The sequence below is a fragment of the Spinacia oleracea genome, chromosome 1, assembly GCF_020520425.1.
Source record: "Spinacia oleracea cultivar Varoflay chromosome 1, BTI_SOV_V1, whole genome shotgun sequence".
Lineage (NCBI taxonomy): Eukaryota > Viridiplantae > Streptophyta > Magnoliopsida > Caryophyllales > Amaranthaceae > Spinacia > Spinacia oleracea.
Genome location: NC_079487.1, coordinates 95,137,816 through 95,161,555, shown reverse-complemented (window position 1 = coordinate 95,161,555; position 23,740 = coordinate 95,137,816). Strand labels below are relative to the sequence as shown.

Sequence of the window (23,740 nt, the reverse complement as noted above, 5' to 3'; positions counted from 1 at the left end):
GGGGTTGAACATTTATCATATATGAAATGTATTTTCATATTCCATTTAATCTTGGTTTAGTATTAAATGATGAGTCCCTTCAAATTTAACGATATATTCAAGATAGACTGTCAGGACCAGTCCTGTGACTAAGAAATGTCTATCAAGTGAACTTGAATGTCAAAAGTTGAAAATGGTCCCTGGTCGGAGTTTTCTATAAAATTAGACGCATAGAAAACGTTAGACGACTAGAATGCAAGATGACTAGTAGTTCGGTTTCTTGAACTATGTGGACATGGCAATGTCGTAATCATTTGCATAGATACTTACTTTGGGAAGACTAGTATCGGACAGACCGATGAAACTTTACTGTAAGAGATGAAAATCTGTCATAAGTAAAGTGAAGGAAATAATGCCCTTAGTCCAAGTATGCATTCAATGTTAAGTCTAATAAATGCGGTTCAGTATAAATTAACAAGTTAATAATTCAATGAGATCAAATGAGCTGAATGCCTAGCTAGAGGCCGCTTCAGTTCAAGTGGAATTAATGATATTAATCCACAGCTTACTCTTGACTGAACCCGTAGGGTCACACAAATAGTACGTAAACGGATCAAGTATTTAATGGCATTAAATACTCCATCTATGGATATTCGGAATCGACGGATCTTGGTTTCAGTGGGAGCTGAGATCGTCACAGGCAAGAAAAGAATACTCCGGAAACGATGATATTGCCGGAAACGGAAATATGGATCGTATCGGAAATATAAATATTATCCAAGTCGTAGATGTTGCCGGAAACGGAAACATGGTACGTATCGGAAAATATTATCGGAAATGGAAATATTGCCGGAATCGGAAATATTGCCGGAAACGGAAATATTGTCAGAATCGGAAATATTATCGGAATCGGAAAATAATTCCGGAAACGGAAATATTAAATATTTGTTCGAAACGGAAATTAATTCCGGAATCGGAAATATTAAATATTGTTCGTATCGGAAATGAATTCCGGAATCGAGAATTTAATCGGAAGCGCATCGTACGAATTAGCATCGGACGAGGCCTGCCAGACGAAGGCCCAGCACGAAGCCGGGCCATCGCCCAGCAAGCCAAGCGCAACAACCACACGCCAAGCATGCGGCCAGGCCCAGCGCAAAAGCCAGGCCCAGCCGAAGCTTAGGCGCGCGCGCGGGGCTGCGACGAGTGGGCTGGCGCTGTGCGTGGGCCGCAAGGCCTGCGTGCGGTGCTAGCGTATTACTCGAAGTGTGTTACTCGAGTCCTAAGGCTACCGGGATTCGTCATATGATCCTAAAAGATTTAGTTTATTTAATTAGAGTCCTAGTAGGATTATAATTAAATAAATTAGTATCCTAATAGGATTCCAAATCCTTTTCCATAAACTCTATAAATAAGTGCCTAGGGTCACATATTTACGACGAGTTTTCAAGTATTCAAAGTGAGTTTTTGAGAGAAAAATTCAGTCACACATTTGCCTACAAAGTGCCGAAAATAATAGTACCTTAAGGGAGATTCTAGTTGGTCAATCTTAAGGCGGATCCGGACGTGATGTGGACTATCTACGGAGGGACGACACTTGGAGTCCTAAAGACTTGTTCTTGTTCGGTTCGGGCGCAGTTAGGGAAGGCACGCAACAAAGAGTATGCATCTAAACTATGCTAAATGATTATGTGTAAATAATATGTTTTCCTGGCTATATGGTTTTTCCGCATGATTTATGAATTGTCATATGTATCATAACCTAACAGTGGTATCACGAGCCTCTTATTATTTTCATAATCTAAATTGCATGAACATGGTTAAATATTACAAATTTGCAAGAATTAAAAGGGGTGATTAATTTTCGTAATTGTTAATTAATTGCAAATTGCGTTTATTTAATTATACGTACGCAGTTTTTCGGCAGTTTCTTCGTTACTCATCCAAATCGAGTGATTTTTGTGTCAATTTCGCATGTAAAAGGCATTCTAAAATTTTGACAAAAAAAGTATTTTTCTGCCGAACCCAGAATTCTCAAATTCGAAGCCTAACTATGACTTTTCGGAGGTTTTAGTTTTTCGAATTCAAAATTTCGTAAATTTAAGATGTTAAATTAAATATTTGCGATTCTTGTTGATAAATCTTGAATTTTTGATTGACCTACTGAATATGTTTAACAAGTTTGAATGCCTAGCCTTTTTAATTATGCAATATAATTTGTAATTATGATTAATTTGTTGAAAATTAGAATAATTTAGAATTAATTTGATTTTCATAATTAATTATAATTTAATTAGATACCTATGATTAAAAACCACCATAAAAATTGTAAATTTATGATAAATTTTAAATTTTTATGACCTAGACTTGAATCCATGTTAATCGGAAATCAATTGAATAATAAATTTTCGATTTTTCGCCCTAAAATTATGAAATTAATATTATTTATTAATTTTTCATTAATTTTAAATATAAATTTTTTAAATTTTTATGCGATTCGTTCATATAACTTGCACGCACAAAGCAATGGACGCTGCATGCTACCCTTAAGGGGTGTTGTATAGTGCGGGCATGTGACGACGAGCAAGGGAGCTCGTCGCCCATGCGGCACGAATGCAATGAGCAAGGCCATGGTGCACGAGCACAAGGCAGCAGCCATGCCTTGTGTCGTGGGCTGTGAGCAATGGACGAATGGGCATGGGCGAAAGCAAGGCACGGCAGTCGCGTTTGGGCAGCAAGCGAGCTGCGCCACAGCGCGCAGTGCCTCGCGCAAGCGTGCGGAGCCTCGCGCGCAGCGAGCGCAAGCTCGCGTGCCACGAGTGCTACGCCCAGCGTCGAATGCCTCGCGCAGCGAGCGATGGCTCACATGAAGCGAGCGCTGGCGAGCGCGCGCAGCGAGCGATGGCTCGCATGAAGCGAGCGCTGGCGAGCGCGCGCAGCGAGCGCTGGCTCGCATGCAGCGAGCGCTGGCGAGCGAACGCAGCGAACGATGGCTCGCGTGCATCGAGCGCTGGCGCGCGCGCAGCGAGCACCATGCGTGAAGCCTTGCGATGGTGAGCAGCAGCGATGCAAGGCAGCGCATGGGCTGCGCGCACATGGCCAGCGATGGCTGTGTGCGTGTGGCCCATGGGCGTGCGATGCGTGAGGTTGTTGCGTTGCGATTAGATCGTTTTGAAATTTTAATTTGAAATTTTCAGTTTACGTAATTTTAATTAATTTTAAAATTAATAATTTAAATTATTTTCTTGGATTTTAATTTTGAATATTGTAATTATAATAAATTTTATTTATTCTAATTATTTTACTAAAATTAAAATCATGAATTAATTTAAATACGACTGAAATTAAATTAAACTTTTGGATTCAATTATAAATTTATATGAGCTTTAAATTTTAATTAAATTTGTATGTTTCCGGTTAGACTAGAAATACATTTTTATGTTTAAAATTAGTAAAGCATATGAATTTATTGGTTTAAGTGGGAGCCCTTTTAGTCATAAACTCTTGATTAGGTCTACAAATCCTTAAGGTTAAAACAACTTGATTAGAATTAATAAGGACTGGATAATTGGTAGATTATTGGTGCCCTTGATTAATTGCTGCAAATGTTTACGTGATGCATAATGTGTTTTACTAACCAGCTATGTGGGCCATTCATGATAATGAATGGGTGAATGGTATATATTGTATATGTACTGTTTTGCAGGTTATGAAGTGACTAGTATGGCCCAAATAGGATAGAAAATATGGTCTGCGTACCATTAATTTGAATGTAATTGGTCTAAAGTACCAAAGTTGTTTTTCAATTCAAATATGGTCTGCGTACCATCAAATAGTTGTAATTAGTTTTAATTATAGCTTATCCTATTTGAAGAAAATGGTGTCTCCCACGGAGATTTTCAAGACGGACTTTGAAGTTAAAGCTTCAAGATGAAGTCGGGCCATACTAGATCACATTTATCTTATGCATGTTTTAAGTTATTTATTGCTTTTAAATATGTCTTAAAATGCATGAGATCAAAGCTTGATTATGTTGCATGATTAAGGATTTTAGTTCACTTAAAATCTAACCAACATAGTAAGAGCCTTAAGTTCCAAACTTAAAAATTGAGTTAAAAGGTGCCATGCCAAAATATACACTTGCTTGGATATCCTTTACATCAATCTAGTAATAGTTTTCGCTCAACGAGGTGTTACTTATTGGTCCTAAAGGGGCAAGGTACACAAATAATTGTGAGTACATGTTAGTTTTGGTGAAACTCAACGATATAAGTAAGGAGTCCTTTTATGTCGTGGCAAAATCGATAGGTTTTCCTAATAAGTTCTTAGACGTACCTATCAACCAAGAGTAGTTTCTAGACTATTAGCAAAAGGCTTTTGCTTACCTAAAATGTTTTAGAATTGAGTCGACAAACTGTGCTTAATTCTTCAATGGTTTTAGGGTCTTGGAATCATTTTATTCACACCTGCCGGAACACATAATTCGAATAAAATGCTAATAACTTGTTTAAATTGCATGATTGCTTTCATTTTCAAGTTATTATTCATGATAAATGTTTAGACTTTGCATGCTTCAATGTATGTTTTAATTATTGTTTATAATTAAATATCTTGCACTGCAATAAATCCTTTTAGAAAGGTAACAGTAAATTTCCTCGATTGGTAGTGAATCCAAGAACGATTCACGGAAATGAGAGAAAGTGAGCAATTTAAAATGTACGTTTCTTATAGCGACTTTTATGGTTGTTTTCGAACATCAAAGTCGAATGGCAAACCAATTGGTGCTTGTGAATTAAAAATACACTGTAGTTTTGAGATCATAAAGCATTGAGTTTAATACGCTCAGCTTTACCAATGGTTAACAACCTAATATCTTTGTCCATTTAATTCTCGAATGAGTCTAGTCCCTAGACATTCGAATAGATCGATGCTTAGAGAACTTTAGAAGCTTCTGGTAAGATCATCTAGTTGAAACAGAATGTTCAACATAAATTAAATGGAAAGAACCTTGTTGGTGACATTGGACATGTCTAACAAAGTATAAAAGTCAACACTAAAGAATTCAATTCTTAAGACTATAAGAAAGGGTACAAGAAATAGGAAAACGAGGAACAAATGAAAGGAATTTACGATTCCGTTTCTACCTATAAGTTTATGTTTAAAGAGAAGTGACCTAGCAATCAAACTTCCTTGGTATCGTATACCGCTTGAGGTTCTTACTTCGGTAATAACTCAAATAATGGAAGCTAGGCTACACTAATGACCTACAAGTGGGAAATGAAGCATGGCAATGCTACATTAGTTGTAGGGTCATCTAAGTTTGTTTTAAGTCCTTTCAAAGGCTGGAACTTAATGGCTATTTTGTTCCATAATCAGCATACCTAAATTTCTGCTTCAAACACAGAAAGACTCACATTCAAGAAAAACAAAAACAATGTTTGTTTGTTTATTTGAATGAAATGGTCAATTACGGGTTGAGTCAATATGCTTGATTAAAACAAACGACTCTTTAAAGAACTTTACTAGGTTCAAATCAACCCCTTGATTTGAGTTCCACTAATCTTTGGCATTGTTGCTTAGACCATATCAACAAGTTAACATTCAAAAGCTCTATTTTGATGGACTTTTGAAAGTTGATTGATTACTAGATCATTTTAAGACATCTAGTCTTACTTGTTGAAAGTAACAAAAGATATGAACTATTGTTAGAAAGCCTAGACAATAGAGTTCAAAGCTAAAGAAGATTTTATGACTTTATTATTTCACATGGATTTGAGTGAATATAGGTTTATTTACTCAAATGTGATATAAGTTGAATCTGTTTGGCTAGTTCAAAGATTCAGAAGTATAAATCCCACTTGGTAAGAAATCATAAAGATCTAGGTTAGATCATGTTGATGATTACTTAAATCAAGAATGATCATCAATGATTGTGTAGTAAAATTCACAATCTAGCTCCATAAGATATGGCATATCTAAGTTGGAATGATCGAAGTCGATTAGTACTTGATTCGATCAATGATGGATCATAAAGACTTTTCCTATAATTTCTAAAACAAAATGCTCAACTACCACCAAACTAAACCAAATTCGTCAAAGCTATTGAAAAGTAATTTCAGGATATCTTTTCAATTATATATATCTAAAGAGTTTCTAAACTCAGTGGGAGCTTAGTGTTTGTTATTCAACAAACTAAGGCCCAAGTCTAGATATATGTTTCATTGTGATGAGACACAAGGGTATTGTTTCTACCACGATTTTTGAGAACATAATGTTTATTTGCTCGAAATAATGTCCTTTTGGAGATTCGTTTCCAAAATGACAAGTGGGAGAAAATAGACCTCGAAAGTCTTCGAGGCGAACAACAAACATAAACGGACATTCCGGAGGCTTTTTCGAAGTGCTTCAGAAAAACCGAACTTATTCTTTAAGGACTTTAGAAGTGGCTTTAAAGAATAGACATCTCTTAGAAGACTTTACAAGTGCTTCAAGGAGAATAGAATATTCAAAGGACTCTCAAGTGCCTGTTGATATTCTAGTGTTTGATGTTCTATACCCAAGTAGGCATAGAGTTCAAATCACTGAAACTATGAGATTCTTCTATAGTGAAGAAACATGGAGTTCAGGTCACTGAAGCTATGCAATTCTTCTATTAGATAGTGAAGAAACCTACAACTTGCAGTCAAACTATTATCATGTAGATTAATGAGTTTGTGACTTGTAAGAAAGCTATGACGAAACCTAGATTCCCTAAAATGGTTAGAGGCCATATATAGACTCAAATGTTTTAAATGGTTAGAGGCCATAAAACATACTCAATGTTTTGATGACAAAATTGAAATTTTGTTGATTTGCAAGAATAGTTTCACACCTATTGGTTGCAAAGTTTGTTTTAAGGATAAAAACCATCAAACATAAAATTGTGTTCACACACAAAGTTAGATTAGTTGCTAAAGGTTACAAGCAAAATTCATGGTGTGAATTGTGTTGAAACCTCATGCATAATCGTAATGCTCAAGTCTATAATTCAAGCAATGATTGCATATTGGTACATATAGCAATTGGATGACAAAACGTATTCCTCAATAAAATGTTGGAATAAACTATGTACATGGTATGTCATAGGATTTGTGGATCCAAATAAATGCTTGAAAGAGAAAGCTAGCTTATAAAATCTAAGTACAGATTTAAGCAAGCAATTGGGAATGGGAATTATATTTTAATGAAGCTAATAAGTATTTTAGTTTCATAAAATATACATGATTCTTATAGATATATAAGAAGTTTAGTGGGAGTACTTAAAACTTAATTGGTCCTATGTGTATTACACACATATCTCTCTATTGTGAAATAACATTCAAATGCTAATGACTTAGATTTGAAATTATTCATCAATGATGGACCATTGCGAAACTTAGTACATACTGGGTATTAAGATCTATTTACAAAGATCTTATGATATTGTTTTGGATTAAGTAATGGCATTTACTAAATCAAACACGAAAGTCTCCATTGGAGATATTTGACCCATGTGAATAAATCTAAGTAAAGGATGTTTGAACTATGTATAAGCATTTACTAAGTTAAACATCAAAGAGTCTAAATGAGATTCTTAACCTATATTATATGTCAAAGAATTTAGCTGAATTTAGTATCTACTGAAACTAGATAAGCTAAAGTTACATGAATAGAATTCAATTGGGAATTATTCTGCAAAAGAATTTATCATGTATGATATAATATGAGGATCGCCAAAAACGTATTGTATGACTTTAGGCATGACGAACATATACCAATCTCTATTGATCTAAGTAAAGATCAACTAGATTGAGATCAAGAAAAAATTATGGTACTTAAAAAGGTACATAGGAATAGTTCTTGATTCAAAGAAATAAAGATATGCTAAATATTGATGCTACACGCATAAACACTGGCAAAGGATCAAGCAAGATTCCCTTGGAGTTAACCATTGATAAGGACGAGCTATAGAGCATCGTGTTTTGAAATGGCAACATGGGTTGGAGACCATGAGTTGTTGCGTGGGAAATTAAAATATTAATTTCTATGTTCTAAGATACAGCTGGAAAGTCTTCCACATGTCTGTGAACTGCTTGGATAAGTAAATCCAAACAAAGCATCACTAGCAACCTAAACAGTTGAAGTAAAAGTAATTATTGCCTAAGAAGCAATAAAACAGGGTTGTTTAAAGTTCTTCACTGAACTTGGGTAGATCACCTATCTGCTGGCTTGATGGTTCTTCATTGAAAAATGCGTAGAACCACTCTTGAAGCAAGAAAAACGTCTGCTAACTTGATGGTTCTTCATTGCAAAATGAGTAAAACCACCATCAAAGTAAGAAAGACTAGATCACATAATAAACAAACTCGAAAAGATCTTATCATCATATCTCGAAGAACATTCGATGAAAATGATATTAAGATTGGCAAAGCATGATAACTAAACCTATGCAACAAGTGAGAAACAACACTCACATTGTAGCACTGGAAATCAAGCATAGCTTTGAATTCCATGAACTGTTTTAGAAGATGGGTTTGAGGCCCATGGTGGTAAAACATTAGGGGTTGAACATTTATCATATATGAAATGTATTTTTCATATTCCATTTAATCTTGGTTTAGTATTAAATGATGAGTCCCTTCAATTTGACGATATATTCAAGATAGACTGTCAGGACCAGTCCTGTGACTAAGAAATGTCTATCAAGTGAACTTGAATGTCAAAGGTTGAAAATGGTCCCTAGTCGGAGTTTTCTATAAAATTGGACGCATAGAAAACGTTAGACGATTAGAATGCAAGATGACTAGTAGTTCTGTTTCTTGAACTATGTGAACATGGCAATGTCATAATCATTTGCATAGATACTTACTTTGGGAAGACTAGTATCGGACAAGACCTATGAAACTTTACTGTAAGAGATGAAAATCTGTCATAAGTAAATTTCATTAAAATTATTAGACACTAAATCCTCAATACCTGAGTGATTTGAGATTACTTGTTTGAGAACTGGTTGCTTTGACGTTGACCAACCGTCGCACCGTAAAAGGAGGCTATAAAGGCAACGCTCAGGTAATCACCTATTAAACGAAGTCTAATCTCAAGATCGCAAGATTGGGATTGTCCTCCCATAAATCGGGATGAGATGCTTAAAAGTTGTACAAGGCCACTCGGAGAGCTAGAAACTGTGAAATGCATGGCCGTGCTCGGATGAATCATATGCTATGATTATCTGATCAGTTGAACTCTGAAACCGAGGAACACCTCTGGACATAATAAGGATGACAACTCTTACCTTATGTTCAAGAGCAAGCATCGAGCGACAAAGGAATTAGGAAATGCACACTTGTCCCTAAGGACAAGTGGGAGACTGAAGGAAATAATGCCCTTGGTCCAAGTATGCATTCAATGTTAAGTCTAATAAATGCGGTTCATTATTAATTAACAAGTTAATAATTCAGTGAGATCAAGTGAGCTGAATGCCTAGCTAGAGGCCGCTTCAGTTCAAGTGGAATTAATGATATTAATCCACAGCTTACTCTTGACTGAACCCATAGGGTCACACAAATAGTACGTAAACGGATCAAGTATTTAATGGCATTAAATTCTCCATCTATGGATATTCGGAATCGACGGATCTTGGTTTCAGTGGGAGCTGAGATCGTCACAGGCAAGAAAAGAATACTCCGGAAACGATGATATTGCCAGAAACGGAAATATGGATCGTATCGGAAATATAAATATTATCCAAGTCGTAGATGTTGCCGGAAACGGAAACATGGTACGTATCGGAAAATATTATCAGAAATGGAAATATTGCCGGAATCGGAAATATTGTCGGAAACGGAAATATTGTCAGAATCGGAAATATTATCGGAATCGGAAAATAATTCCGGAAACGGAAATATTAAATATTTGTTCGAAACGGAAATTAATTCCGGAATCGGAAATATTAAATATTGTTCGTATCGGAAATGAATTCCGGAATCGAGAATTTAATCGGAAGCGCATCGTACGAATTAGCACCGGCCGAGGCCTGCCAGACGAAGGCCCAGCACGAAGCCGGGCCATCGCCCAGCAAGCCAAGCGCAACAACCACACGCCAAGCATGCGGCCAGGCCCAGCGCAAAAGCTAGGCCCAGCCGAAGCTTGGGCGCGCGCGCGGGGCTGCGACGAGTGGGCTGGCGCTGTGCGTGGGCCGCAAGGCCTGCGTGCGGTGCTAGCGTATTACTCGAAGTGTGTTACTCGAATCCTAAGGCTACCGGGATTCGTCATATGATCCTAAAAGATTTAGTTCATTTAATTAGAGTCCTAGTAGGATTATAATTAAATAAATTAGTATCCTAATAGGATTCCAAATCCTTTTCCATAAACTCTATAAATAAGTGCCTAGGGTCACATATTTACGAAGAGTTTTCAAGTATTCAAAGTGAGTTTTTGAGAGAAAAATTCAGTCACACATTTGCCTACAAAGTGCCGAAAATAATAGTACCTTAAGGGCGATTCTGGTTGGTCAATCTTAAGGCGGATCCGGACGTGCTGTGGACTATCTACGGAGGGACGACACTTGGAGTCCTAAAGACTTGTTCTTGTTCGGTTCGGGCGCAGCTAGGGAAGGCACGCAACAAAGAGTATGCATCTAAACTATGCTAAATGATTATGTGTAAATAATATGTTTTCATGGCTATATGGTTTTTCCGCATGATTTATGAATTGTCATATGTATCATAACCTAACATAAATTTCATTAAAATTATTAGACACTAAATCCTCAATACCTGAGTGATTTGAGATTACTTGTTTGAGAACTGGTTACTTTGACGTTGACCAACCGTCGCACCGTAAAAGGAGGCTATAAAGGCAACGCTCAGGTAATCACCTATCAAACGAAGTCTAATCTCAAGATCACAAGATTGGGATTGTCCTCCCATAAATTGGGATGAGATGCTTAAAAGTTGTACAAGGCCACTCGGAGAGCTAGAAACTGTAAAATGCATGGCCGTGCTCGGATGAATCATAGGCTATGATTATCTGTTTATTTGATCAGTTGAACTCTGAAACCGAGGAACACCTCTGGACATAATAAGGATGACAACTCTTACCTTATGTTCAAGAGCAAGCATCGAGCGACAAAGGAATTAGGTAATGCACACTTGTCCCTAAGGACAAGTGGGAGACTGAAGGAAATAGTGCCCTTGGTCCAAGTATGCATATAATATTAAGTCTAATAAATGCGGTTCAGTATTAATTAACAAGTTAATAATTCAGTGAGACCAAGTGAGCTGAATGCCTAGCTAGAGGCCGCTTCAGTTCAAGTGGAATTAATTATATTAATCCACATCTTACTCTTGACTGAACCCGTAGGGTCACACAATAGTACGTAAACGGATCAAGTATTTAATGGAATTAAATACTCCATACTTGGATATTCGGAATCGACGGATCTTGGTTTCAGTGGGAGCTGAGATCGTCACAAGCAAGAAATGAATACTCCGGAAAGGATGATATTGCCGGAAACGGAAATATGGATCGTATCGGAAATATAAATATTATCCAAGTCGTAGATGTTGCCGGAAACGGAAACATGGTACGTATCGGAAAATATTATTGGAAATGGAAATATTACCGGAATCGGAAATATTGCCGGAAACGGAAATATTGTCAGAATCGGAAATATTATCGGAATCGGGAAATAATTCCGGAAACGGAAATATTAAATATTTGTTCGAAACGAAAATTAATTCTGGAATCAGAAATATTAAATATTGTTCGTATCGGAAATGAATTCCGGAACCGGGAATTTAATCGGAAGCGCATCGTACGAATTAGCATCGGACGAGGCTTGCTAGACGAAGGCCCAGCACGAAGCCAGGCCCGCGCCCAACAAGCCAAGCGCCCAATACGAAGGCCACAGCCTCGCCAGGCCCAGCGCAAGGCCAGGCCTAGCAAGGCCGTAGGCGCGTGCGGAGCAGGTGCTCGTGGGCTGCGAGCAAGCGACTGCTCGTGTGGGCCGCAAGGCCTGCTCGGGTGGTGCGATGCTCGTAGTCGTGCAACACTCGTGTTCGTAACGAATCCTAATCCTATTGGAATTCGTGCATTGATTAAATCCTAATCCTAAAAGATTAAATTTATTATTTAGAGTTCTAATAGGATTCTAATTAATAAATCCATATCCTAGTAGGATTACAAATCCTTTTCCATAAACTCTATAAATATAGGCCTAGGGTCACATATTTAACAAACGATTTATTGAAGTATTCAAGGTAAGATTTTGAAGCAAAAATCAGCCAAACACTTGCAACCTATTAGTAGAAAATCCTAGTAACCTTAAGGGCGATTCTAGTTGGTCAAGCTTAAGGCGGATCCGGACGTGCTGTGGACTATCTACGGAGGGACGACACTTGGAGTCCTAAAGACTTGTTCTTGTTCGGTTCGGGCGCAGCTAGGGAGGGCACGCTACAAAGTGTATGCATCTAAATTATGCTAAATGATTATGTGTAAATAATATGTTTCCTGGCTTTTTGGTTTTTCCGCATGATTTATGTTTTGTCATATGTATCATAAGATAACATGTATAACCAAAAGAAATGTAAATCTAATACATGAACTTCTTATTTATCAGAAAAATGACGAAGGTGAAATCGAAGAAGATGTGAGCTGTTGGAAAATCGCAAACTAAGAGGATTTGGAGGAGGAGAGAGAAAGTTTAAGGAAGAGAGAGAAAGTAATATGAAAATTGTAATTGAGGTAAGGATGTCATTCAGCGTGTGAAACTTACGAAAATACCCTTAATTTTTTGATTTGAGCGGGTGAAAGTGAGCTGTTGGATTGAATTGATCGACGACTGAGATTAGTTCTCAGTTCTCATCTTAAGGGGTGGTTCTCACCAAATCCCGATTATATATATATATATATATGTATATAAATATATAAATATATATATTTGCTTACATATTACAATTTTTTATTTATTTACTCAATTATTCTAATCAAAATTCAAAACTCTTACAAAAAATAGAGTTGAGCCTAAGGATGAGTTTGAGCGGGTGTGGATACACCGTGGGGGTGATGATAGAGGATGAAATTTATTTTTCACCTCTCGAGACGGGATTTGGGAGTGGTGGGTATCGTTCCTATCGTGGATGGAAAAGATGGAGAAGAGAACTGTAGGCGGATACGGGTCTGCAAAGCCCGCACCGCCTCAAAGTCATCTCTAAGTGAATAAAGTAAATGGTGTATGTATGTGTTAAGTGATCGGGTAATGAGGTTGATGGGGTGACCGTGCGAGTATTAAGTAGGTATTACTCTCGAAGTAAATGGTAGGCGAGATAACTTTATGCTTGACACAAGTGAGAATAAAAATAATTTTATCTATGTACACTTATTTGTTTTAATAAAATAAGAAATCGAATGAGCAATAACAAATTTATTCATCCTTAGTTTTAATTCGGAAAATATCCGTAAGTACTATTTTGATGATAATTGTCTACCAAATTTCATGTACATTTAAATATAAATGTTTATATCGTGCATCGCCTAGTTATGAAGGCTAATGGAGGACTAACGACGCGTCATTAGTATGGGTATCTTAGATATTAAGTCATTCATGAGGTAAATTTGGTGCATTTTTAAAAGTTGATGAGCATTTGATGAATTATGCCAAAACACAAAACTAGGGGATATCTCACAAAAAATTCGTAAATTTATTATACGTCTTATGTGTGCAAGATATATCGACAATCTGGTTTCGGTTTTGGACCGGAGGACCGGTGAATAACCTTTCCGCCTTTCGTCGTGCTTCCAATTCTCTGTCGTTCATTTTATTCAAAACCCTCCGTTTCTTTTTCTTCACCAAAAACACCCTCCAATAACAATGGCGGTAACCTCAATCTCACAACCGAAACCGTCTCTCTCCTCTCTACTCACCCTGCTTCCTCTCTTCTTCAAAAACAACAAATTCAGCGATGCAAAATCCCATTTACTTTCTTTCATCGCCTCCGATTCCCAGCACACACTTCACAACCACCTCCTTCATCCTTCCTCCCACCTTCCTCCGCCCACCAAAGCCCTCTTCGACACCGCAATCGCCGCCTACTGCCAATCAGGAAAACCTCATTTCGGCTTTCAAGTCTTCAAGAAGATGAAGCGTCTCAGACTGAAGCCTAAGCTGCTCACTTGCAACACATTGCTCAATTCATTGGTAAAGTACCCATCTTCCCATTCTATTTCAGTTTGTAGAGAGTTATTTGATGATATGTCTCGAATTCAAGTCGCCCCGAATGTTGTTACTTTCAATATTTTGATTAAAGGGTATTGTTCGGAATTTCAATTTAAGGATGCTATGGAAGTACTTAGAATTATGGGTGATTTTGATTGTTTTCCTGATAATGTTACTTATAATACTATTTTGGATGCTTTGTGTAAGAAAGGTAGGTTGAATGAGGTTAGGGATTTGTTGTCTGATATGAAGGGTAAAGAGTTGGTTCCTGATCGGAATACTTATAATATATTGATTAATGGGTATTGTAAGATGGGGTGGTTGAAGGAGGCGGCGCATGTTATCGATTTGATGACTCATAATAATTTCTTGCCCGACGTTTGGACTTATAATATGTTAATTAATGGGTTGTGTAATGATGGGAAGATTGATGAAGGGTTGAGGAAGAGAGATGAGATGGAAAAGTTGAGATTGATGCCTGATGTGGTTACTTATAATACTTTGATTAATGGGTGCCTCAAGTTTAGGGATAGTAAAGAGGTGTTTGCTTTGTTGGACGAAATGAGGGATAAGGGAGTGAAGAAGAATGCGGTTACTTATAACATAATTATCAAATGGTTTTGTGATCAAAGGAAGATTGAAGATGCAACGAATGCGCTTAAGGAGATGGAAGAGAGTAGGGTTTCTCCAGATTGTGTGACTTATAATACTTTGATTAATGCGTATTGTAAAATGGGAAACTTTGGAGAAGCTTTCAAGCTGATGAGTCAGATGGGTGGGAAGGGTTTGAAGATGGATGTTTTTACATTGAATATGTTTCTTCATACTCTTTGTGAGGACAAGAGGCTTGACGAGGCTTATGAGCTACTAAATGGTGCCATTAGGCGGGGTTATGTGCTTGATGAAGTGAGTTATGGCACTTTGATTGCAGGGTACTTCAAGGATGAAAAGGAGGGGAGAGCTTTAAAGGTCTGGGAGGAGATGAAAGAGAAAGGGGTCATTCCAAGTGTTACCACTTATAATTCTTTAATTGCGGGATTCTGCAAATCAGGAAAAACCGAACAAGCAATTGTGAAGTTGAATGAACTTATGGAATGCGGGTTGTTCCCAGATGATACTACATTCAACACCATCATCCATGGTTATTGCTGGGAGGGTAAGGTCGAGCAAGCATTCCAATTTCATAACAAAATGGTGGAGAATGCATTTAAGCCTAATGTGTACACATGTAATATTCTTCTCCGTGGACTTTGCTCTGATGGGATGCTTGAAAAGGCTATAAAGCTTTTTAATACATGGGTTTCAAAAGGCAAAGAAGTTGATGCAGTTACCTACAATACCTTGATAACAAGTCTATGTAAGGATGGAAAACTTGAAGATGCATTGAGTCTTGTGAAGGACATGACGGAAAATAACTTAGGACCAGATAAGTACACCTATAACGCCATTTTCAATGCCCTAGTCAGTGCGGGGAGAACAGTGGAAGCAGAAAAATTCAGGGAAACAATGCTTCAAGCTGGAACGTTACAGGATAAATGCTCACAGCCTGAAAAGGTTGTAACAGTTGATAATGTTGTTGAGGCGGTAGAGCCAATTTCATGTGCTGAAGACTTTTCAAAGAGGATAAATGAACTGTGTATGGAAGGTAAATACAGGGAAGCGATGGACATTTATCAAGAGGCTACTCATAAAGGAGTAGCTGTAAATAAGACAACTTATTTCACTTTGATTGAGGGGCTCCTTAGGAGAAGAAAGCCGATATCAAAGGGAGCTCATTGACATCTGTTGAAATAATGGGTTCCTGTGACCAACTTTCTTCCATGAGATGGATTTATACGTGATTCAACCTGAGCCTAGCTAAGGTACTTACTGTAGAAAGTTAGAAGCTGCAAGCATATTGACTGTCCTTTTTCACTTATTTGCATATAGTTTTTATGCTACGGCCTTGGTTTAAACAAAAAATAAATCCTGTTTGCTTGACTTTTGCTGCTCAATTTAGCTTGATCTATTGCAGGGCAGCTTGATTTTAAATGGGGTCATAACATTTCCATACTTGTCTGCTTCATGTATATGAAAACTTGTTGGAAAGTTCTAGAAAGTAGAGCATAAGTTTTATCCTTGAGTTGATTTTTTAAAAGAGATTTTGCTGTTCAATGTTGATCTCGTGCAACAGCCTGGTTTCCCAAAACTTGTTTCAACACTATGCAACCCAATGGCTATATATAAGCTCTATGCTCCTAAAATCACAGTCTCACCTTTGGTAATGCCTAAACAAATACCGATGTGCCATCTTGATGAGAAACCAACCCAATTGTGCCCTAGTAACTTCGACTAACACGAGTAAAACAGTGGAATTTTCTTTGCTTTGAGCCAAAACTTGAGAGAGATGCTCTTGCAGGACTTTGAGACTAAGGGATGTAGCCTTAGACCTGACAAAAAAAACTTTTTCATTTTTATGTTTTATCAAAGGCTGATCCCTCTATCTCACAGATACTTGTCATGCTATTGCAGCATAGAGACCCTTCAGCTCTGTACCCTCTTGCATGAGTAAAGTTTACTATCCAGATGGCTTAGAACCTGGAGTTGCCAGGTTTCTGTAACCTGGTTGGATATTCTGGATTTTTGTGTGGTTTTTACTGTCCCAAGAGATAACTCTACTTGCTAGCTGAAGTCAAACTCCATGAAGGCATCTTTCCCTGGAAGCTACTAGCTAGGTACATCAAACAAGAAAATGCTGTGAATTAGGAGTTAGCCTCATGAACCACTGTTATTCCAAACAAATCGAGTACCCTTCTGATGTAGACTTGTGTTTTCTTTTTTAAGTGTTGTTTGAGGTACATGAGAATCCCTCAATCATTAACACTTTATTTCCGCACTGACCTGTTATTCTGCTTATCTGAACTCTAAAGTCCTTTTGTCAAGGATATTTTTGCATTTTGGATTTTTGTATTGAGAAGGATCTTGCGTGAACAGCCGTTGAAAACATATTTTTGCATGAAGCCTGCCTTTTCATTCTCATTTCTGTAGCAGTGCATTTTTTTTTGTCCAACTGGTTTAGCAACATATTTAGAGAGCCCAATATTCAAGCAGCAATCATCTTATCCGGATGCCTATATAGTAGACCTGTCAAAAATCGACCCGACCCGAAAACCAACCCGAACCCGACCCGAAAATACTGGGTCCTGAACAAGATTTTGTGACCCATAATCCGATTTTATCCGAACTCGAGCAACCCGAAAAGTAATGGGTCAAAACCCGACCGAACCCGTTTTGGACCCGACCGATTGAAAATCATTGTATTTATACTAAAAAATGAGATTATGAGAAAATTTAAGCATAATAAGCACGTTGTTTTTACTATTGTTGTGTGTAATATGATTTTATTTATACTTATACGTCATTTTATAGTTGAATTTGACTAAATATAAACTTGTGTAGGAAAATTTGTTAATTTCTGCTAATACTTTGTATATTTATTACCTAAATTAATGAAAATATAATGCGCGTTTTAAAATCTCTCAACCCGTTGGGTCGACCCGAACCCGAAAGTTCTGGGTCTTGAACCAGCATTTGTAAACCCGAACCCGAAAATGACCGACCCGATTCAACCCGAACCCAAAAATAATTTTTTACAACCCGACCCGACCGACCCGTTTGACAGGTCTACTATATAGTGATTAGTATTTCCCCTTTTGGTATATTTTTTTTGGCGACGGTGGATAGTGGTCTCTATTCAATTTGAAGAACTACTTCTTGGAGTATGGAAGTTCTAGATATTTGTTTTATTGTTAATTAATCTTTCACATATACTGAAAGCACTGTTCATATATTATGATTTGTGATAGCCGAGCCTTTTGCTTTCGAGTTCTTCATAAATTGGATATGAAGTTTCGATGTTAGACATGGATGAATTGACCACAACTTTGTGAAATTTAATTCATTGTCTGTTGCAGTGAATTTTTGTTTATGTGAGAAATTTTAACGATAATTCATATTTCTCACCCGCTGTTGTGTGATGTAGTACTAAGTAAGCTTTAGCTACTTCTTTTCCCCCTGTTTTAACCTATGTTACTCTGATAAGGTTGAAGTTTGTGTCTTTGGTTCTATATACAGTTGGGGAATCTACTTAACTATTGTTGTTGATTATATCTTTGCTTCTCATCGCAGTGTCACAAAGTTTTCCTGCGAAGCTTGCTGAGTTACGCTGTTACGGAGTACATGTTAACATGTGATCATGGATGAGAAGTTGTGTTCATTCCATCTGAGAGTTGGAGTGTAAAATCCAATGAAGAAGTTGTGTGCTAATCAAGACGGCTGCAGGGATGATACTTGGGAGAGTACCAAGTACTAGTGCACTGTCAGGACGGCGCTACAGTGTGGTATCAACGGTTTTCTGGTGTAACAAGATGAATGCTCGATCTGAAGTTGAGATTCCTGACTACTTGGAAGTCAGGTACCATACTAGGAGGCGGGTGAGGTATAAGAAATCATTAACAAAGTCAAGTCTCTTTGCATTACAAAGTGCAACCCTTAAAAAGATCCCATATTTGTTTAATGCTCTCAAGTTCAGATTCCTAAAGCATGCTGGTATTGTGAGTCTGGCTATGGACGTCAGATTTCGTGCCCAGGTCACCAGATGTTGTGTTATTTGGGATGAGTCACTTCCTACAGATTACTGTAATTTCTTGGCGGTATATACAATTATACGTATGTAAATGTAACAGTATTCATTTATTATCATTTCCAATCAGTGGGACTTTTGTATTGAGACAGTGAAATATCAAATGCACAAACTGTTAATCTATGGTTTTTGTGATTTTATCATTGAATTAAAATATTGTCTTGTCAACTTCATTTATGAATTTATTCAAGATCCCTTGAAGTTCTGAGAGGCGGGTGCCCTTTCACCGAACCCACGATCAGGAGCCCTTTCACGGCCAAATTGGCTCGAGTTTGGAAAAGGCAAGTTCAGTTTTGAATCCTGATCATCTGCCCTGACCTCAATTTTTATTGGGTTTGAGCCCTAGCACCAATCAATGGCTTAACGAATAGTAAGCCACCATTGATTTGGTCAAAAATATGAACTGCCAAATGGAGAGGGCATTTACTTTAGTGACTTAGTCACACACTCTCATTTAAATATAATATGTCTCCTTCATATTTTATTTGTCTTACATAGCAATAGCATAAATGTTACCTTAACTTTTTCTAAAAAGTACTTGCATAAGCCCATTTTGTGTTTCCGGAGATTTGGTTCCATGGTAAAGACTAAGGTGACAAATATACGGAGTACTTCCTTCTGATAAAAGTTACTCACTCGGTTGTCACCATACTCACTTTTAAAGAACAACGAAAATGGCAGAGAATACAACATATGAGGGTGAACCGCGAACGGGGTAAGATGCTAGCCCCAAATTTAGAGATAAGATTTGAATTGGAGTAGTCAAATGTCCAATCTTAGCATCATCATTACTATTGGAAGTTCCATAATATTTCTACCATGGAAATCATACCATTTGAAGACTTTGAAAGAGAAGTCACCCCAATACCAATTACCAAGTATAATAATACATAATGCTTGACCTTCCAAGTGAGGTTGTGGGGTATATACCATATGCAATTATACATTTGGTGAGTTTCCCACTATAGACCAGCCCTAAAGTCATTTCTAAGCCCATCTTCTATTACTTGTATTTACTATTTAGGGCCTTTAATTGTGATTCGTGTGGTATCAATCACCAATTTTCACGTAAACATTTCATTTATTTATTTCTAATGAATTATTTATCCCTATAGAATTAAATGAAAGTGTCGATTTATTATCAGTCTCGGGTTTTTGAACCTTTGCAAGTAATAATACAGAGGTGTCAAACAAATTGTTTACACTTTGGTTAATTTAATTCAGTTAATTCTCATATGAAAAGTCATTCGATTTTTGTTGGGTTAAATCAAGTGTCAATTATTTAATTATTGAAATTAAATTCATCTGAATATTAGGTTCTAGTTAGTTTAGACTTCGCAAATTTATATTATAAGGCCCTATTTAGCTCACCTTATTTCATGACCTTATTACTTATTTCAGATTTAATCAGACCAGACCAGATCAGATCAGATTATTATTATTATTATTATTATTATTATTATTATTATTATTATTATTATTATTGGTATATATTTATATCATTTTTATTATATTTAATATTTTATTACTATTATTGCTTTAATAAAAAAAGAATTTTGTTGTCGGTGCAATTAAAATCTATTACTTAAGGCATAAAAATACATTAACAAAACATTCATATTTATCCAAATTAAAACCATTAAGTCCAGATCAGAAACGATATGATCAGGTCATGTCCATATCATAACTGATTTTTATAGATCAGAACCATTATATATCTAGACCATAACTGATAGGATCAAATAATATCCAGATCTGTACATATCATGTCCAGATCATGTTCAAATCTGAAAAGATCTTGTCTACATCAGAACCGATCCTTACAGAACCAATATGTTCAGATCAAAACCGATTTGTACAGATCATGTCCATATCAGAATCTATATGTCCATATTATAACTGGTCTACATATCGACTCTGTACAAATCATGTCAAGATCAGAACTGTTCTGCACAGATCATGTCCAGATCAGAACTGGTCTGTACAGATCATGTCCAGATCAGAACTGGTCTGTACAGATCATGTCCAGATCAGAACTGGTCTGTACAGATCATGTCCAGATCAGAATTGAACTGTACAGATTATGTCTAGATCAGAACTGATCATGTCCAGATCAGAACTGATCTGTACAAATCATGTCTAGATCAGAACCGATCTGTACAGATCATATCCAGATCAGAACTTATATGCCTAGATCATAACCGATATATGTAGATCATGTCTAGGTCTATCTAATATAAGGAATAGTTAAATCATGAGCAAAGTCAAATAAATAATAACAATATTATCAATTTGTAATATTCATTTTACACGTAAGTCGTTTAATATTAATAAATGTAGATTTTGTTTAAACTTAATTATGAAGAATCGGATCAGATCAGATCAGACCAGACCAGATCAGATCAGATCAAATCAGATCAGAAAAAATAAGTTCAGATCAGATGAAATCAGAAAAAATAAGTTTAGATCAGATCAAATCAGGAGAAATAAGGTGAACTAAACAGGGCCTAAGTCCATTTTTAGGGTTTTGTAGCTTTTAAATTTAACACATTTTAGGTCTACATTGAGTTAGTGTTTCTAGTTCTGGTTGTAAGCAAATATAAGCCGAAATAATGAAATACGTAGTAAGTACCAAATTGTCCTTTTCATTTGTTTCTTATTTTCTACATTAAAGGGCCGTTTAATGAGCAAATTACCAACACAAATAGCAATGACTTCTCTATGAAAAAAAAAATAAAAAAAAAAATCTATGACTAATTCTACATTCAATCTTCCTCAAGAGTCAAGTAGAAGCAAAAATTCTTGAAATAAAATGACATTATAAAGACTTGGCTCTCGCTCTGGATGTGGATTGCATGACCCATAGTCGTTTTAAGATGTTTCTAAGGAAATTGGGCTCAACTTATTCTTTGAGGTCCAATTATAATAATGGTAAGAATGAGCAAGTCCTCTATCATTCTATGTAATGCCCGATCTCTTATCAGAGGAATCCTTCTCCGAATCTTTCACCATCATGACTCCTTGAGTTCCTATTAAACAGTCTAACAAAATATTTTTGTTTAAACTAGTTCATGAACACATTTGGTTTCATTTTCGGGTTCCATTTTGGTTATACTATCATTTAAAATTCAAATAATTTAAGTTGAATCATGGGCTTAAAGTTATCTATCCGGCCAAATGTATAATAATCATGTTAATTTATTGACAAAAAACTTAAAACAACCTTTTACGATGTACATAAATTTATTTTCAGTTATCTAAAAAAGAGAACAATTGGGCATAACTTACACAGTACTATTTTTCACAAACTCTTAATTACACCTGGTTTACAAATAAATATTATAAACAGCGGCGGAGACAGGGGCGGGGGCATTATGGTACGTTGTTCAACTCCTGTCATCAGCGAATAACCCTTTTATTTTATTTTATTTTTTTAGCGGCTTTAGGTTACACAGTTGTTGATTTATTACTCCGTAAAATTATTATTTTTGGGTTGCAAACGAGTCACAATATGCAATACAAATTATAAATGGGGCGGAAGATTTAAACCCGACACCTACTATACATAGGGCAAAAGGTCCAATCCCTCATTGGTAACTCTGTATATATTATCTTTTATAAAGTTAGGTTTCAAGTAAATTTTGTACGGCTTTGTTCAAGCTGAATTGATAAAAGGGACTAATATTCATTATACGTATAAAAAATGTCAAAATAAATGATTTAGAAAACTAGAAAATGTTGGTTAAAATGTTGGAAAAGGTTAAATTTGTAAAAATACCCTCATTTTTTTAATATAATATTCTCAATCTATCATCCATACGCGACCACCATCATGATGGACTTGACCTACACCGTGATGTGGTCCGAAGAGGCACAAACCCAGCACGTGGTTCCGAACACAATCCAGTATTGGACAATAGAGATGATCCTACTAATTAGGTAGCAAAATAGAGTAAAACAAAGTAGTACTTCGTATTCCGTAACAATAGTAAAGAACGTAGGAGTAGGACATACAAATAGTTGTGTAAAAGCGTGTGAAATAATTCCTTACAAATGATTGCGAAATGCGAATGGAACTTAAAATTGCTTGGGCTTGAATTGAAGAGGATATTTGTAATAATGGATCGGAGGTGATAATATTTTCACAGCAAAGGTCGAGAGAGAGACATGACACATGTACTTATGTACGTACCATGCACAATGGAGAAAGCGTGTGTCTAATTGTGTTATTTGTCAACAAATAAAGTATATATCGATCCAACTAAGCAATGCCGCGTCGACTTTAAATTTATTGTTATTCCTACTATTTCTCGAATGGAAACCAGGCCTGCTAGATATCCAATCCAATATCCATAATATCCAACTATCCATAGTCAGTCCCAGACATATATGCTTCATTCTCAAGTGCACTTATTTCTTTGTTGCCAATCTATCTTGGCCCTGTTCTGTTCACCTTATTTCCATTAATTTCAGGAAAAATAAATTCAGATAAGTTCAGTTAAGTTCAGATAAGTTCAGATAAGATAAATTCATAGAAAATAAGTGGAAATCAGGTGAATAGAACGCAGCCTCAACCCACCCCAATATTACCTATTTTTCCATTATTATTATCCCATCTTTATTAATGACTACTTAATTATGCGCCATTTTTAACAAAAAGAAATTGGTATTCCTGTTATCCAACACAAACAACAACCAAGTGTTACTTCCTCACTTATCCCTTGGTTCGTGGATATCAATTATTATTATTGTTATTGACCAGATATCGATTCGAGTACCACAACCATACTCCCCCCTAGGCCCTAGCCACTTCCTCCGCTCTATATTTAGTGTGTTCAACTCATATG

The 23,740-nt window shown here is 36.5% G+C and overlaps 1 protein-coding gene across 1 annotated transcript; it reads left to right on the top strand.

Annotated features, from left to right (window-relative positions):
• Positions 1 to 13,651: 13,651 nt before the first annotated feature.
• On the top strand, positions 13,652 to 16,074 carry LOC110800364 (pentatricopeptide repeat-containing protein At2g16880). The gene has a single exon (XM_022005674.2). It carries the CDS (start codon positions 13,868 to 13,870, stop codon positions 15,989 to 15,991), a length of 2,124 nt encoding a protein of 707 aa, XP_021861366.1. The 5' UTR covers positions 13,652 to 13,867; the 3' UTR covers positions 15,992 to 16,074.
• The last annotated feature ends 7,666 nt before the right edge of the window (positions 16,075 to 23,740 follow it).